This window comes from Pteropus vampyrus, unplaced genomic scaffold, assembly GCF_000151845.1.
Source record: "Pteropus vampyrus isolate Shadow unplaced genomic scaffold, Pvam_2.0 Scaffold133, whole genome shotgun sequence".
Taxonomy (NCBI): Eukaryota; Metazoa; Chordata; class Mammalia; order Chiroptera; family Pteropodidae; genus Pteropus; species Pteropus vampyrus.
Window position 1 is genome coordinate 4,901,776 of NW_011888914.1, and position 17,466 is coordinate 4,919,241.

General features: G+C 35.1%; 2 protein-coding genes across 2 annotated transcripts in view; one reads left to right on the plus strand and one right to left on the minus strand.

Moving 5' to 3' along the window:
* Positions 1-17,466, plus strand: part of RARS2 (arginyl-tRNA synthetase 2, mitochondrial) — a 68,889-nt gene that overhangs the window by 47,991 nt on the left and 3,432 nt on the right. Inside the window, exons 9-17 of the mRNA XM_011367377.2 lie at positions 7,997-8,155; positions 9,169-9,275; positions 10,428-10,523; positions 13,332-13,392; positions 14,602-14,678; positions 15,167-15,291; positions 15,775-15,842; positions 15,925-16,034; positions 17,333-17,428. Of these exons, the coding sequence (XP_011365679.1) occupies positions 7,997-8,155; positions 9,169-9,275; positions 10,428-10,523; positions 13,332-13,392; positions 14,602-14,678; positions 15,167-15,291; positions 15,775-15,842; positions 15,925-16,034; positions 17,333-17,428 (899 nt within the window). The remainder of the gene's footprint in view (positions 1-7,996; positions 8,156-9,168; positions 9,276-10,427; positions 10,524-13,331; positions 13,393-14,601; positions 14,679-15,166; positions 15,292-15,774; positions 15,843-15,924; positions 16,035-17,332; positions 17,429-17,466) is intronic.
* Positions 1-17,466, minus strand: part of SLC35A1 (solute carrier family 35 member A1) — a 58,530-nt gene that overhangs the window by 8,319 nt on the left and 32,745 nt on the right. The window lies entirely within an intron of this gene.

The window sequence follows — 17,466 nt, forward strand, 5'->3', positions numbered from 1 at the left end:
TTCTTTTTCAGAATACTGTGCAGCTTGATAACACATTTTTAATCTCAGAGGTTTTTTAAAATGTTCCTTAAAACAAGCAACCAAAACAATTGAAAATGTTGCTTTTCTTTTACATTTCTTTTAAATGTTGCTTTTAATTTTCATATCCAGTGTTTTTTTATTATTATTTTAGTTGATTTGGGACAATATTTCTCTAGGTATATGATCTTTTTTTTATGGTGACATTGGTTAACAAAATCCAGGAAGTTTCAAGTGTACAATTCAATTGTAAGTCATATATATTTTGCATTGTGTGTTTACTGCCCATAATTAGATTTTTTCCTGTCACCACATATTTGACCCCTTTTACCCCATCTACTTTCCCCCTCCCCACTACCCTCTGGTAACCACTAATCTATTGTCCATGTCCATGAGTCTCTATTTGTCATGTTTGTTTGTTTCTTTTAGGTTTCTATTCCACATATAAGTGATAGCATGTGGTTTTCAACTTTTTCTGTCTGGCTTATTTCTCTTAGCATGATTATCTCAGGGTCCATCCATGTTGTCACAAATGGCAGTATTTCATTTCTTATAGCTGAGTAATATTCCATTGTATATATGTACAACATCTTCTTTATCCAGTCATCTATTTTAGGACACTTTAGTTGCTTCCATGTCCTGGCCACCGTGAATAATGCTGCTATGAACATCAGTGTGGAAATATCTTCTTGGATATATGTTTTCAAGTCTTTGGGGTAAAAACCCAGTAGAGTATGGTAGATCAACTGGTAGATCAATTCTTAGTTTTTTGAGGAACCTCCATACTGTTTTCCATAGTGGCTATACCAATTTGCAGTCCCACCAACAATGTATGAGGGTTCCTTTTTCTCTAGGTATAGGATCTTCTTAGAATAAACACATAGGATTATAAGTCAACACAGAGAGAAATTATTTTTGTCAGTTGCTGTGTACTGCAGCTTTCTTCATGGTAATAACTTTAATTTAGACTTGAAAAACATGAGTATATACTTGTTTACTCTTGTTCTGGTGCGGAGGGAGGAAGGTGTGTTTCTCTTAGAATTTGTATATGTCCTTTTTCATTCTTTCAGCTCCTTTTCCTCGCTTTTGCCCAATGTGAATTCCTTTCTGTCTTACTGCATTTCATCCATTTGTTTCTCTGTCCTCGGTCCTTCCTGGAGTTCCTTAATAAAACTCTTCCTGTCCAGTTAATCTCCAGGGATGTGTTTCCTTTTCATTGTCTCAGTTGTTATCTCTGCCATTTCTGGGCCTCACAAGAAGAAATATGGGTACAATGTCAGCCAAGTTGGTGACTGACCAGGAGATCAGACTAACAATGTTATGCCTGTGTATGAGGAAGAACATGGTCCAAAGGAATGTTTTACTTCTCTAGCCAAAGCCACAGAGAGTGTGTCATTTTTCTTTTTGTAAATGGTTTTTCTCCTAGAGCTCTCTGTAGCTAAATTTAACAAAAATACATTCTAATTTTTAAAGACCTTTAAAGGTTTGTAATTTCCTGAGTCCATGCCTACAGTGCACTTTAAATGCCTACATTTTGATTTATAATATTACCTAAAAGATTTTCTCTTTCCCATTAAGAGTTTTATTGATAGTCAAGAGTTTAAAAATTATTCTTTATGGTTGTCTATTAATAAAGTATGCCACCTTAGTGCTTGGAATTTTTATTGTATTATTTTTTAAGACTTTGAATAACAGTAAGTATATTTTGCCACAAGCTTAGTGAACCTTTCAGATCCAGGCCCACAGAGACAACCCAAGGTGCAGAAAATATAAATACCTGTTTGTGTCATTGAGAGAACATTTTTAAGAATTTAGAGTATAGCTTCACATATGAGAGTTACTATTCTCACCTTTCTCCCACCCTGCCGCAAGTTTCTAATCCTGAAAACAGTAAACCTTTTCACCCATAATGTTTTAAATATTTTAGAAATAGAAACCTAAACATATGTTTCTTTCTATGTAGTTTAACACAACTTCCTGCCTTTTGAGTCTCATAAAGAGGAGATTATGCATCTATATTAGATGTGATTAATTGATGGATACACATAAGAAACAAGGGAAAGGGGTACTTCTATGAATAACTAAAAACTCAAGGAATGATGACTTGGCTTTCATTAAGTGTTCTTTTGCCTAATTGCTTCATAGAGGAGCAGCATTTCTGTACAAGAGGTCAAGTCAAATATACCCACCTTGCTGTTTGTAGTGGAAGATAGAAATCCATTAGAACACTCACCTGCTCTCTTCCTCCTCCTTTTGCAAGACAGAAAATGGAGGGCCTAAAGTGACAGCCTCCAGGTTATTTTATATTTGTGCTAATTCTTGCAGACCTAGTTGTTATTTTAAAATTACAGGTTGATTACTCGACAACACTGTCGATTACTTTCAACAACAACTTTTAGCATAAATGAAGACGAGGAATTTTTTTTGAGCTTTAAGCAAATAGTAAATGATTTTCTCCTGTTCCTTAAAAAAAAAAAAAAAAAAAAAAGTGAACCTTGGTTAAACCCCTGGTTTTTCCCTTGTCAAATTGTAGTTGTGAGCTCTTTGGGTTAAAGGACCATGTCTTCCTGGTCTTTTATCCCCAGCCCCAAACATCATGCCTTGCAGTAAATGTCTGGATGAATTTGGTCTTGTAGTTCTCTTTGCCCTTTCTCTATCTTTCATTTAAGTTATGTACTATAAAACCTATTGTATAGCTCTGGGGAAGGGCTAAATATTGTTGGACACTCTAGTTACTATTTTTCAGAATCTAACTTACTTTATTATTGAAGTTTATTGATGAAAAACCCAAGGGCCAGACTCAGGATTCCAACACAGGCAATCTGGCTACTAAGCTCTGTGCACTGCATTGCTGTGTCCTCTCTCCCCTCACTAGCACTACAAAAGGCCTTTCTGAGTCATTCATGTCCATTGATTGTAATTACCTCCATAGCGTTTTCTTTCTTTCATCCTCAAATTGCTGTATCAAGGATACAATTAGTAGTTTAGTTTGGGCAGTTTCAACCTTCTGGCATATTTATTTTGAATTTGGCTTAAGCCATCCAACAGCAGACTTTGTGGCCTACCTCCCTCAGAATTACACCATGATCAGTCTCCCCATTTCAGTGTCTCAGCCAAGTTAGAAATATGACAGTTTTAGCATTTCTTTTCTGTGATGAAAATATTTAACACCTAGAGTCATTTCTCTACCAAATTTCTGTTGTGCTTTGCTTCATTACTAGTTTTTCTCTGTACCTGTAGTCATTCTTTGCCCATGACATCTGGCTGTATTGTACATGAACTTAGGACTTTTGTAGGCCAACATCCGAAACCTTTTCTTTAGTTTTTCTAACTTGTCATGAAATAGGAAAGTGGTTTCATGATAGTTCCTTCCCTCTGAAATGCCTGGTTAGTTAAATAACATATATTTGCTGTTTGGAATTTACACTGTTGATTCAAGGAAAACATTAGTAATAATCTTTGGAACACTTATCAAAAAGCCTTTCCATTTATATTGAAAAGTAATTTCTTATGGCAAAAAGTTAATCTATGTTAAATCTAAATCATGAGTGATTTTTTTTTACTTCTGTTTTACTTTTTTAATTTACTTTTATTTTAATAATTTTTAAAAGGAATTTCTCAGGGTTCCTTCTAGATTTAAACTACTTGAGTGGACCTGAATAATATCTAATGCTGTACCTTTAGGAATATATAACCCAGCCTTTTTGTTTTTTGTTTTTTGTTTTTGCAACAGAAGATTTTAGAATTTGACTCATTGTATGTTGCTTATTAATACAAATTTTGAGAACTATAGGAATTCCTCTGAAATATGAGCAGCCTCTCATAAGAGATAAATGTCATACCAATAAAGTATTCATTAGCCCTGTACCCTAGCACAGGCATTTGTAAAGGTAATGTGATATATTATCACAGATAGTATAAATTTTTTCTTAAGTTCAAAAAGACTCCCACTGTATTTCATTATTTTTACCTAGCCACTTTCTAAATGGATTTGAGGTAATTACAATGATGGACACTTAGACTTAGAAAGTCAGAGGATAATGTATAACTAGGTAATAGTGTAGAGAGATTGGGCCCTGAGTTTCTCTTTGTCAGTAGCAAAAAAAAAAAAGAAAAAAAAAGTAAATAGAAAATAGGGCAAGATCAAAGCATCAATTTGATGACTGGTAATTTTTACTTGCTCTCATTTTTTAAAACATGGAGGAAGTATCTACTTCTTAAGAGACCATATTTTTCCTGGATTTAGAGTCCCAGAACAATTTCTCAAACTTAAGTAAAATAATTGAAGCCAATCAATTCTAGAAATGTAGGATTATTTATGCAGTTAGAAATTTTGATTATATAAAGAAATGAATTTAAGAGTTGTTTTATTGGTTAGGTCACATTACTTTTTTCCCAGCAAAAGTGATCATTATGGTTAATGTGAATTTTACTTGTTATTTCATTTATATGCAAGAAATAGCTCTTATGTTATAAGCCTAATTAAATCTGAACCCTGCCATCACTTTTGAGAGTGATAAGAGTCAACTTAAGTCATGGCTAAAGATTCCCCACTCTTAGATCACAGAGTTCCCCAGGCTCTTACATGCATCCCAGAATGGGCAAGAAGGCCTCTTCTTGGCCTCAGTGCACACTGGTCTTGACTGATATGCCCATATCCAAGCCTACATAAGGCCTTGCAATTACACAGGTCCATCTGGTTGTGTGACAGGCTTCACCTGGGAGGTCCTTGCTGTTGCCCCATTCCATAGGTCTAGCAATGTGTCTTCCTATTAGGGACACTGTGAACCATTTTCCTCTGAGAGCCTAATGCCACCCCAGGGGCTGTCCGGCTTCTCTTTCTGGGAGTGTTCCCATTCACCCTCCTCAACCTAGGCAATTTTCCCTTATTTTTCACACTATTTCTTTACATTTGGGCCAGTCATCCCAAGCACTAATTATCTTTAGTTAAATTACAAATAAATGTCATGCTTTTTGGAAATCTCAATGTATAGAAATAATGAAAGGAAAAGGTTAATATTTTTTTAAGAAAGTCTCAGACATTTAGTTTATTTCCTAATGGAAATACAGCTGAGCTGGCTTTTACATTCTAGTAACTAAAAGAAAAATTATGTTTCCATCTTCAAAAACACTTTGCTTAAGCCACATTTGGATTTATTATCAAATCCAAATTTTAATTTTCCTTTTTATTCCATTTATATCTAGCTCTAGCCTCAAAAAGAAGCTATCTTCAAAATGCATACATTCTTAGGGTAAAAGATTTGTAGTAACTGTAAATTAAAAACTATAATTTCAGAAATACATAGTATAAAATTTATTTTGTAAAGGAAAAAGCATTTCTTTTCTAAAACATTGATGAACATTAATAATTATAGTTTTACATTGTGCATTTTACAGGCAGATTGTTAAGTGCTAATTAAGGCTTCTCTAATGTTCTCTATTGTTTGATAGTGTCAGTTCATTTTCAATAATGTTTGGTTTATAACTACAAGTTGCTGAAATGCCAAAATTCTTCAAGTATTAGAAAGGGTTTATATGTTTTGTTCTGTTTTATTTCTATTTTAAATTTCAAGAAAGGGAAAAGAATCTGGTTAAGTTTTTTCTAAAACTGTTCTTATCAGTAGTTTGAATGCATGTTAGATTTTTAAATGTTTGGCTATTTGAGTCTTAGATTTAAAAAAACAAATCTTTCTTCTTCTGAAAATAAGGATCTGTTGTGCATGTTTGCTTATAAATTGTGTGCATGTATATCTCTGTGTGTGTGTGTGTGTGTGTGTGTGTGTGTGTGTGTGTGTGTGTGTAAGAGAGAGATTTTGAATCACAAACCATATGTGTCTCTACTCCTGTAGGTTGAACTGTAGGCATACCTCTATTTATTGTACTTCACTTTATTGTACTTCACTTTACTGTGCTTCACAGTTGTTGCATTTTTTTTACAAATTGAAGGCAAGACTCTCCACCAGCAAAAAGATTATGACTCATTTTATTGTAATACTCACTTTATCGCAGTGGTCTCGAACTGAACCTGCAGTATCTCCCAGGTGTGCCTGAATTAAGTGGTTGTCAATGGATAGCTTATTCGAAAATCAGGAAGTTTGCAGTTTAGTATCTTACAATGACTCAGTTTTCCTGCACCTTACCAAAATCATCTTTCTCTGTTTTCTAACTGACTTATTCTAGACTTATTCATAGGACCACATGGAAATTAATTTTTTATGATATGTGCTTCAGGTTTCCCAAGACCACCCCCAGGTTTGGTGATTCACAGGCTCAGCATATAGCTGTACTGATAGCTGTTAATTATTACAGCAAGAGGATGCAAAGCAAAATCAGCAAAGGAAGAAGGCACATGGGGTAAAGTGCAGAAGAAACCAGGCCCAAACTTCTAAGAGTTCTTTCCTAGTAGGGTTACATAGGATGCACTTAATTCCTCCTGCAACAAATTGAGACAGCACATTTTCTAACCAGGAAAGCTTATTACATGCTCTGTGCCCAAGGATTCTATAGGAGAATTATGTAGGCACCTTCTCCTTAGTATGTACTAAATTTTAAACTCAGAAGGAAAGCAGGTAAATTTAACATAAACCATATTATTTTCACGAACAGTTTAGGCATAGTGAGCTACTCTTATCAGTTAGGCTGGTGGGAACATTCCTAAAATCCAAGTTCCCAGATGCCAGCCAAGGGCTAACCTTGCAAACAGAACATTTTAAGGATACCAGTCTCATGCCTGCTATAATATGCTTAAAAGAGGAAAAAATATATTAGGTAGTTTTCACCTTTATTTAGGAGCATATATTTGTTCAATTCTGCCATTCCAGTAATTAACACTAGCCATCTATGAAAAGTGAGACATTTTTACCTTGAGACAGATGTTTAATGCCCTGTCCCTTTTGGTAGTATCTGGTGGGTATAAGCCATAATCTGGTTGTCCCAATGTATTCTCCAGCAGTAAAATCACTTTTTCTAACTAAACATTGCTGCCATGATATTTTGATATTACTGTAGGAGTTTAGAGGCCTCATATTTTTATGGTAGTCTATTTGTCAATTTTTATTACTTTCATGCTACTTTAATAGCTTTCTGGAAAAAATATGAGGATAGTAAAATTATTCATGTTTCACTCTGGAAGTGAGCTGTTAACTTGTAAGTAAAATCTTTATAGTCCATATGCCTAACTTCAGTACTACTTGAGCTATAATGTTGACAACTGTGTTTTGAACACAGAATTCTAAAATTAGAAAAGCTTTAATAAGCTATTCAACTCCACTCCTGTCATTGGGTGGTTACAGAATTAAACCATCTAAGACAAATGGTGCAAAAACACCAGAAGTGAATGCCCAAGATTTCAGGAGCCCAGGTTAGGGTGTAATTAAGCTAACTATCATAAAGGTCTTTTAGATCACCATCTTACTGGGGGTCTTTTGCAGATTTAGAGCACAGTTTTAAAAATCTTTCATTAAAACAAAGGCTAAATCATCCTTTGGCCTTTTCTTTGCCAGATTGTACCATCCTACTTTCTTCAACCTTTTTTCAGAGATGTTGCCCCAATAATAGTTTGACATTTAAAAAAAAAAAAAAGACCTGCTAGTCTAGTCTAAGCCAGGCTTTCTTAATTGCAAGGGGCTGTGAACTCGGATAGAAAGAAAACAATTACAACATTATTTTCACTAACCTCTATTAGAAATTTAGATTTTCCTTCATTGCTATATCACAAATTTTAAAATATTTGGAATACTATTTCAATGTAATTATTTCATTTGTAATCCTATGTATTTTATGCATTTAGAAGCATTCAGAGAATAAGGTCTGTAGGGCTGACTAAAAGCCCATGGCAAAAAAAAAGGTTACACTCTATGGTGAAGGCTGTTGGATAACCTTTAAATGAGAATTCTCAGGATTTTTGTTTTCTTCTTTTCCTTATTGAAGATAACTGTGGCTAGTAATTGCTTCGTTTAATGTACTGTTGTGCTTTTAGGTTTATGTACAAGTTAATAAAGAAGCAGCAGATGATAAGAGTGTAGCAAAATCAGCGCATGAGTTCTTCCAGCGATTGGAACTGGGCGACATGCAAGCACTTGCTCTATGGCAAAAATTTCGGGATTTGAGCATAAAAGAGTATGTTCGGATTTACAAGGTACCTGTCCTCTTTCCTGCTCTCCTGGGATGTGGTGCACCTCTTGAGTACTACTAGGTAGTAAAGTTTCTTCTTAAGTTCATGTTTTAAGAATAGATTTGTAATTGAGTTGAAAATTAGGACTCAAATATTGTTCTTTAGGCTGAAATTTGGAGCTATGAAAACATCTTGAAGCCTGTGAATTTCACAGACTAAATATTAGGTGACATTCTGATACTTCATTTCTGTCTGGCTTTTCTTTTTTTGCTTCTGTTGGACCTTCACTTTTTCTTGTTTTTTCTTCTTTTGATTCCTTAGGCCTATATGTAATGAGTATAAATTTGTTCATTTAATAAACATTTTAGGGCATGGGAAAAATACAATGACTAAAAGAAGTAAATTTTCTCATGGACTTTACACCTAGCATGGAGACAGTGAATTAAACAAAGGCAGTGTAAATTAAACAAGAACATATAGTCTGTTAGATGGTGATAATGCTATGAAAAAAAATGAAGCAGGAAAGAAGAGATCAGGTATGCTGTCTGGTTAGAATGAGAAGTTTCAGTAAAGAAGCCTACGTGGCTGGAGTAAGTAAGTAAGCAAGATGAACAGTGGGAGAGGAGGCTGAAGAGATTGTAGGGTGGACATGACGTAGGACATTTTCCAGGGTGCTACAATCTAGCTTCCTGCTGTAATGGAAACGTTCTGTATTTATACTGCCCAATGTGATAGCCACTAGCCATGTGTGGCTATTGAGCACTTGAAGTGTGAGTAGAATGACTGAGAAACAAAATTTTCAGTTTAATTTGAATAGCCACATGTGCCTAGCAACTGCCAAATTGGACAGCTTCATACTATTGCGAGGACTTGACTGGTGGTGGGGGGAGCCGTTAGAAAGTTAGAGCAGAGGAGTGACTTGATCTAATTCTTATTTTCCCCATCTGTGCGACATACTATAGAGCATTCTATTTTATCTTAGGGTAAGAAAATAGGAAATTTAAGTAATTTTTTCTTTTGTTTCTGAATCCTTTTAGCGTCTAGGAGTACACTTTGATGAATACTCAGGAGAATCATTTTATCGTGAAAAGTCTCAAGAAGTCTTAAAGTTGCTGGACAGTAAAGGTCTCCTACAGAAAACAATGTATGATCAGGTTGCTATTCTTCAGTAAAGTTATTTGTTCTTTGAAATTGGTATTGATATATTCTCTCAGTAAGGACAAGAGGATGTGCTGTGCAGCATTCTGGCTTTTTTTTTTATAGTGCTTTTTGCTGTTCAGAATACTTTCCCACACGCTCTCTTTTGCTGCCATAAAATTCTGGTAAGGTTGGGAGAAAAGATGTTATCTGCTCTACACATGAGCAAATTGAAGCACAGAAAGTACAAGTGACCTGCCTGAAGTCACACAAGCTAATAATGGTTAGCTGGGAAGAGGAAATGGAACCCACATTTTCTTAATCAGCCCTTTTTAAAAAAATCCCCATCCTGTTCAAAAAAGGATTTAAGGCAGCTTATGAAAATAAGTATACTACAAGAAGCTTTTAAAAGGGTAAAATGAGAAAATCAGGAAACAGGGGCAGAAAAAACTATATCCGGTCAGGGATATATAACACACACTGGGATTCTGTTTTCTTGCTTAAAGGGGATTTCTAATTTAGCTTTTAGCTTCCTGTCAACCAAACAAAGAAATAATACTAGTCATAGGAGCCCAGGCATCTATAATGTAGAAAGAAGCAAATGAGTTGCTTAGAAGCACCACTTCTCATAGTACCGAAAAGCGACTTCTCTTGTCATCCTTATAAAAGAGGACATGGAGAATGTGTTTCATAACATCCTCAGTAATGTCCTTAAGGAAAAATTTTAGATCGCCATATACAGATTCTAATTTTTGATCAAGCAAGAAAGACAATAACAAATTTCCATAGTTTTATTACTAAGGGTACTTTATGGCATGTTAAAAATTAGCCTAGTATTGAGTGTCATAACTTGAATTAGAATATGATGTTTCCTGGTTAAATCCCACTTTTTTCAACTGCGTATATTAAAGATATCATCTAAGTACCTTGTCCAGAGTTACAGATTTCTAAAAGATAGGATAACCAAATATTAATCACATCATAGATTCAGGGTCAGATTCGTGTTTCTTCATTGTTGGTTACACCACTTAAATAATAAAATTAGCTGCTTAATTGTGACTTAATAAAAATAGCTTCTGGTTTGCCAAAGATGTTATAGATATACTTTTAAAGGTCTTAATTTATTATGTTGCTTCAGAGTTACCTTTTGCATTTCTAGAAAAGGAACAGCTGTAGTGGATCTTTCTGGGAATGGTGACCCTTCCTCAATTTGTACTGTAATGCGAAGCGATGGGACTTCTCTCTATGCAACCAGGTTTGTATCTTATGTGAAGGTCAACCTTAGAATGTGAGTGTGACTTCATGGTCTTTGTTCTAGGATTAATGCTAAGATAATCTTTTTATCTTCAAAATTGCTACCAAGTCCTGGTTCTAAATCTTTCATTCTTATCACTCAAAATATATTTATTGGATTTCTATTTATTGCCAGTTATAATTCTTGGAAAGGCTTAATATTATCAGAAGTAATTGAAAACTGTTCACAATTAGTTAAACATCACAAGATTTTCACAGTTGAATACATTGTTCTGCATACTCTAAAATTGAAGTATCTCATAATTAGCTCTAAATATTTTACAATTACACATTGGCAGGAAATGTGTACCAGAAAGTGACCATATTGGCTCAGTGGTGTCCTCACTCTGTAAAGACCATTTTATATGCACTGAAGTACCAGTCCTCATTCTGATTGTGGTGAAACAAGCCAAGGGAAAAGGAGGCTATATCACTTATACTTATTTCACCTGTCTCCATGAGTGACCCTTGTGGAAAAGAGCAGTCTCTGTTATTAGAAATGAGAACTGAGTTTATCAAGCTCACTATTCCTGAGACAAAGCTAATAGAAAGGAGAAGACAGGACAAGAAAAAAAGCCACACAAGCAAACACAGCCATACTCAAGCACTGTTGGCAAAAGGCTCTAGTATCTCCCAGGTTAGAGTTTTATATTGCATCACAAACCATTTTTGTAGCATAATGATATTTTATTGTTAACGGCCATCATTTGTTCCAAACAACTTTAAACCATCATCTAGCTCTCTTACTATCCCTTAAAAAGTTCATCTCTTACTTTCTATTACTTTTCGACATTTCCTTTTCTCAATTCCATACAATCAAGGTTAGGAAGTGAGAAGATCCTAGATATCTAAGAGGCACATTTCTTTTTCTGCATATAAAAATATATATAGTAGAAAATATTTTATGCTAGCTAATTATTGCTGGACAGATTAAAAAAGAAACCTGAGCAGTGGTTATAAGAAATTTGTCTTCTCAGAATAGAAGCTCCATATCATAAAGACTATAACTATCCTGGTGTGTTATCTTTTTGTGGCTATTGTTAGGTCTACATTTTTCTGTGTACAGTCATCCCTTGGTATCCATGGTGGATTGGTGTATTTTCATATAATCTATACACATCTTCCCGTATACTTTAAATCATCTTTAGATTACTTATAATACCTAATACTATGCAATAGAATAATGACCAAAATAAAGTCTGTACATGTTCAGTACATGCACAGCCTTCATAGTCCTAACTGCACAGTACATGTCAACAACAACATAACATTTTTTTCCTGAATATTTTATATTCACAGTTGGTTGAATCTGCAGCTGTGATACTCATAGATACAGAGGGCTGACTGTATTTACCATAGTACCTGTACTTTCTCTTTCATCTTTGAGAAAGTAATTGTCTTTTTGCCACTTGTCGAAATGTTTGATTTTTCACCTTGCTCTATCTTTAGTTGTTTCTGCCCTTTCAGTGGGTTCCTTATAGAATACATTTATGTGTGTGGCTGTGAATTAATTGACTTGTTGTAACAAAGAAAAGTGTAGGAGAATACCGACAAGAGTACAGAGTGAGGCTGGACACCTAGACTTTAGTCCTGAGATCATGACCATCACTTAACATTGGTTCCTTACTTTGTGAAATGAGACACCTGAACTAAATGACCTGACATATTATACAGCTTTCAAATTCAAGTTCTACAAACTCAGCTGACAACTTTTTCTTATATTCTCTTTCATTCTTTCATTGGAATAAAATGTTTCTCTGTTTTGTCCTTACCTCAAACCAAAATATATATTAGAGGTATATATTTGTGACTTTGTTTTTGGAATGATCTGTACCAGTGTTTCACAACCTATTTTTTTTTTTATAACCCCTCTCAGGAGACTTTTTCCAAATTATTCACCCATCCTCATAAAGTTTTAATACCACAGATATACTGGATATCTATATGTATTATATGCTTATATATGCTTTATACATAAAAACAGATTTTTTTTCCCTCAAGAACCAGTTTTTGCTTCCATTAAGAATGCATGTTTTGTGTTATATCAGTATCATGATATAATATTTTGATGATCCCCAACATTTCAGAATATCTAGGAGCTTTTAAAATCCTCCCAATGTCATATATTGTCAACCAAAAGTAGCATTAATTTTAAATTTCAGTATTTTCAGAATCTTGACTTGAAATTATTTTTCATTATTTTATATTATGTGCAAACTGGGTCTTTTGTACTTAATCAGAGAGAAGAGAGAAGTGGAATTTTTGTCAAAGGACTTTATGATCTTTTAAATCCTTAGAAGGTATTGCTTATGCATGATCCAGTACATTAAAACTCCTTGATCATACTAACAGAAGAGTAGCTAGAAGATACCTATTTAGCTACTATATCACCTATGTTTTAAATATGTTCTCTAAGAGAGTGTATTGTACATAAATGGCAATTAGGTAATTCTTTCCAGTACATTTTTTCATTTATAATTAACAAATCCTAAAACATTTACCTATAGACACTTTGCCTGCAGCTATTTTATTCATTATTACTTGTCCCACAGCTCTTGTTTTTCTAAATCTTTTCGCAGCACTTTTATTATTATTGCTTTCCCCCAAGCGTTTTTTGTTATTTTTAAACACTTTGTTTCAAAGTATGATATTGGGATTATATAAGTATGGGCTGTATACCCCAGGCTGTGGCTTCATTACTATTAAATAGGTAAAACAAATTATTATCCAGATTTGCTTAGTAACTCTTCATTTATGGTCATTTTTTCAGAGATCTCGCAGCTGCTATAGATAGAATGGACAAGTATAATTTTGATACAATGATTTATGTGGTAAGTAATCACAATAAAGAACAAAAGATTGTGATCCCTACCTCATGAAAACTGTAGAGATAGAACTTGGATGCCATGTTGAAAAACTATGGAAAAATAATTTTGTCAAACTATAGAAAGAATTCAATACTAAGTGTATTTAATGTGGCAGCCACTATGTTTAAAAAAACAAAAACAAAAAACTTATAAATGAAAAGGTTCACATAGTAAAAACAAAATTACCCAAATCATGGAAATGGTTTTGTGAAATGAATATGTACAGGTCACTATAATGCACTTTTTAAAAAATTTCTCAAGACTCATAAGAAGTTTGAAATTAGTACAGAGTTTCCATATACCCTCCACCCAGCCTTTCCCAAGGATACTATCTTACATAACCATAGTACTTTGTCAGTACCAGGAAGGTGATACTGGAAAAGATCTTAGTTAAATTTTGCCAGTTTTTACATGCATTAGTGTATGGACCTAGATGTGTGTGTGTGTGTGTGTGTACGCATGTGTGTGTTTTCATGAAAATTTTATCATATGTATAGATTCACATAACCACCACCACATTCAGAATACAGAGCTGCTCCATCACAAAACAAACTCCCTCATGGCAACCACTTAATAATCATACCTTCCCCCCAACCCTAACCCCTAGCAACCACTGCTTTATTTTCTGTCACTACAATTTTGTTACTTTGCAAAGGTTATATAAATGGACTCACAGTAGGTAAACTTTTGAGACTGGCTTTTTTCACTCAGAATAATAAATATCCTTGAGATCCACCCAAGCTGTTGCATGTATCAACAGTTTGTTCCTTTTGTTGCCCAGTAATATTCTGGTCTCCTCTTCCCTTTCCTTCCTTTCCCTGTGCAACCTCACTTCCCCTTAAGAAAAAAAGTTACTATTAAATATCTTTTTAGAGTTTAGCTTTGAGATTCCTGGAGATAAAGTTCATAACAGCCGAGAAAGAAGGAATTTAAATAGAAGATTCAAGTTTGAATTTCTTCTTGCCTCAGTGGAGTAGCTCTTCTTTCTTTCTGTTCTAGTGTCTAGTTTCAGCTTAGACAATATTCTAGTGACATCCTCGTGTGTTTATTTAAAACATATCAATTGACAGTGACTTTAGTATGTCAGAACTCAGATATTTTGATTCCTATCTAACCTTTTTCTGTATATTAACATCTTTTTTTTTTTTTAATTTTAAATACACTTTTCCCAAGACAGATAAAGGGCAAAAAAAGCATTTTCAGCAAGTGTTCCAAATGCTGCAGATCATGGGATATGACTGGGCAGAGAGGTAATGTCTACATGGTTCCTAATTGCATGCCTCAGGATCAATGATTACTAGGTCAGCCAAGTTCAAAAAATGTACCAAGCTGCTAAAGATTTTCATTGAAACTTGACTTCTTTGATTCAAGATATTAGTGTGGAAAAGATTTGTTTTTGTGTTCATTTATGCCCTGGTTATGTTCATTTCTACCTTATAAACATTTAATACTTGTGTTTTTATTAGATGTCTGCTGACAGTGCCTTGATTTTCAAAATTCTTAACCCCTATCTTCTTTTTATAAAGGCAACTAGAAATTTAATTACATGCTAGTGATTATCTCTATAAAATGAAGCTGTGTGTTTAACATCTTTGTAGCATACAATAAATCACACTGTATTTCAATTTATTTTTTAAAATCCCTGAGAGTTGAAGTGCAGACTCCTTTCTAAAAGGGTGTTGATCACCCGCTCTTTTTTAGTTTTCAGCGAACTAAATAAATGCCCACTCTATTTCAGATGCCAGCACGTGCCCTTTGGAGTAGTGCAAGGAATGAAGACTCGAAGAGGAGATGTTACTTTTCTGGAAGATGTCTTAAATGAGATTCGATTAAGGATGCTACAGAACATGGCTTCTGTTAAGAGTGAATCCACTTTTTTGTTGTTATAGTCATGACTTAACGTGCTTTTATATTTTGCTGGACTTTTATGCGTGTGACTTATTATGACCATCCTTCCACTGAACTCTGACTAACCTTGTCAAAAATAGCTTGCACTAATTAGAGGTGCCAGAATTTTTAGACTCGCTGCTCTGATGTTCAGTTCAATAACCGGAATTGATAGTACCCTGGGACTCTTTTCATGAACAGCTTCAGATTGTCATTCCATTGTTGGAGTGGTTATGTGAAGTTGTAAGAAAAATAAATTCATGTACTTTCCCTTCTAATGAAGGCAGGGGAATTGTCATTATCAAATCTAAATCAGCCCAAATTAGGAAAGTAATTGCCCACTGTGAACCTGTTCTTGATACTGCCAGCATCCATTTTCGGCAGATTTTTATTTCCCACTTCAGTCCCTGATTCTCTGCAGTTTCATGCAGGTGAGACAGCTGCCTTTGTCTGTTTCAGCTACTAAAGAACTGGAGAACCCAGAGGAGACTGCAGAGAGGGTTGGGCTCGCAGCACTCATCATTCAGGTCTGTTAAGACTGCTTCCTGTGAAACCTTTTTGCTTGATACTAGAACAAATCCCAGCACTGAAGATTTACTGTCATTTTAGGACTTCAGAGGTTTACTCTTATCCGATTATCAGTTCAGCTGGGATCGTGTTTTCCAGAGTCGTGGGGACACAGGAGTCTTCCTACAGTACACGCACGCCCGCCTCCACAGGTGAGAAGCAGCTGCAGGGAAACACTGGCCACTCTGTCCTTCCCAGGTGGGGCTTGGCTGGCGCAATCCTACAACCAAAGGCCGTTTTCTGGGCTTCTCCGACATCTCATATTCAAAACTAAAGTACAGTTTATGTGGGGTTTTTAAAATATTTATTAAGCACCTGTGTAACAAATGCTTTTATGTATGTTACTGTATTTAGGACTCAGAATAGCCCTGCCAAAGTATATACTGTTTCCAGATGAAACAGATTTGGGAAAAATTGAGGCATCAGGTTGAACAATGTTAGCTTCAAAGTTTGGGACTATAGTCATGTGCCACTTAATGACAGGGATACATTCCGAGAAATGCATTATTAGGTGATTTCATGGTTGTGTGAACATCACAGGGTACACTTACACAAACCTAGATGGCATAGTCTACTACACACCTAGGTAACATGGTATGTAGCCTACTGCGCTGTAGGGGAGCAAAAAATAATTTTCCCTCTACTCTTCTGCGTCCTTGGCTGAGATATCCCTATAATAAAAGACAATTAGCAGCAGAAAAGCTAAAGTTTAATAACATGTGTATCTCCTGTATACATGGGAGAGTCCCAGAAAAGTAAGTTACTTGCCAAAACGGCTGAAGCCACCACCTTCAATACTATCTTCAACTGAAGACAAAAGATGTTGGGAGTAGAGGGAGTCAGTTATGGGAGGTTACCAGGAAAAGCACAATAAACAAGGGTAAGGTGGTTATACAAATTTGAGTCCTGGTCTTCTGCATTGATAAGAGTTTCTACAAATAAGGTCATCCCCATCTTCCTGGTACAGCGGGGGGAGACCCTTACAAATGGAGATGTTCCTTACAAAGTCTTTTACAAAGAATAACTTCTACTTGGTTTTCAGAGCTCTCCCACACCTGCTCTCAAAACTCAGCAGCCTAACCTTTATGCCAAATAGACAAATTTTGGACTGACAAATTGTTTTCCTACAGTTTCTAGGCTACAAACCTGTACAGCATGTTACTATACCGAATGCTGTAGGCAGTTGTAACACAGTGGTATTTGTGTGATGCATTGCACTACATCGTTAGGACAGCTACAAAGTCACTAGGTGATAGGAAGTTTTCAGTTCCATTATAATCTTATGGGATCACCATCCTCAGTGCAGTCCATGGTTGACCAGCATTATGAGGCATGACTATATATTAAGGAGAGCAAGACTGTGGATTACGGGATGGTGTTCATCACTTGCAATTATGTGTCCTTGGATGATTTGTTTAACTCTTTGTTGTTTTTAAACTTTTGATAACAGTTTGGAAGAGACTTTTGGATGTGGCTATCTAAATGACTTCAACACTGCTTGTTTACAAGAGCCACAGTCTGTTTCCATTCTCCAGCATCTTCTCAGGTACAGTATCAATATTTTCTAGTATTATTGAGTCTGCT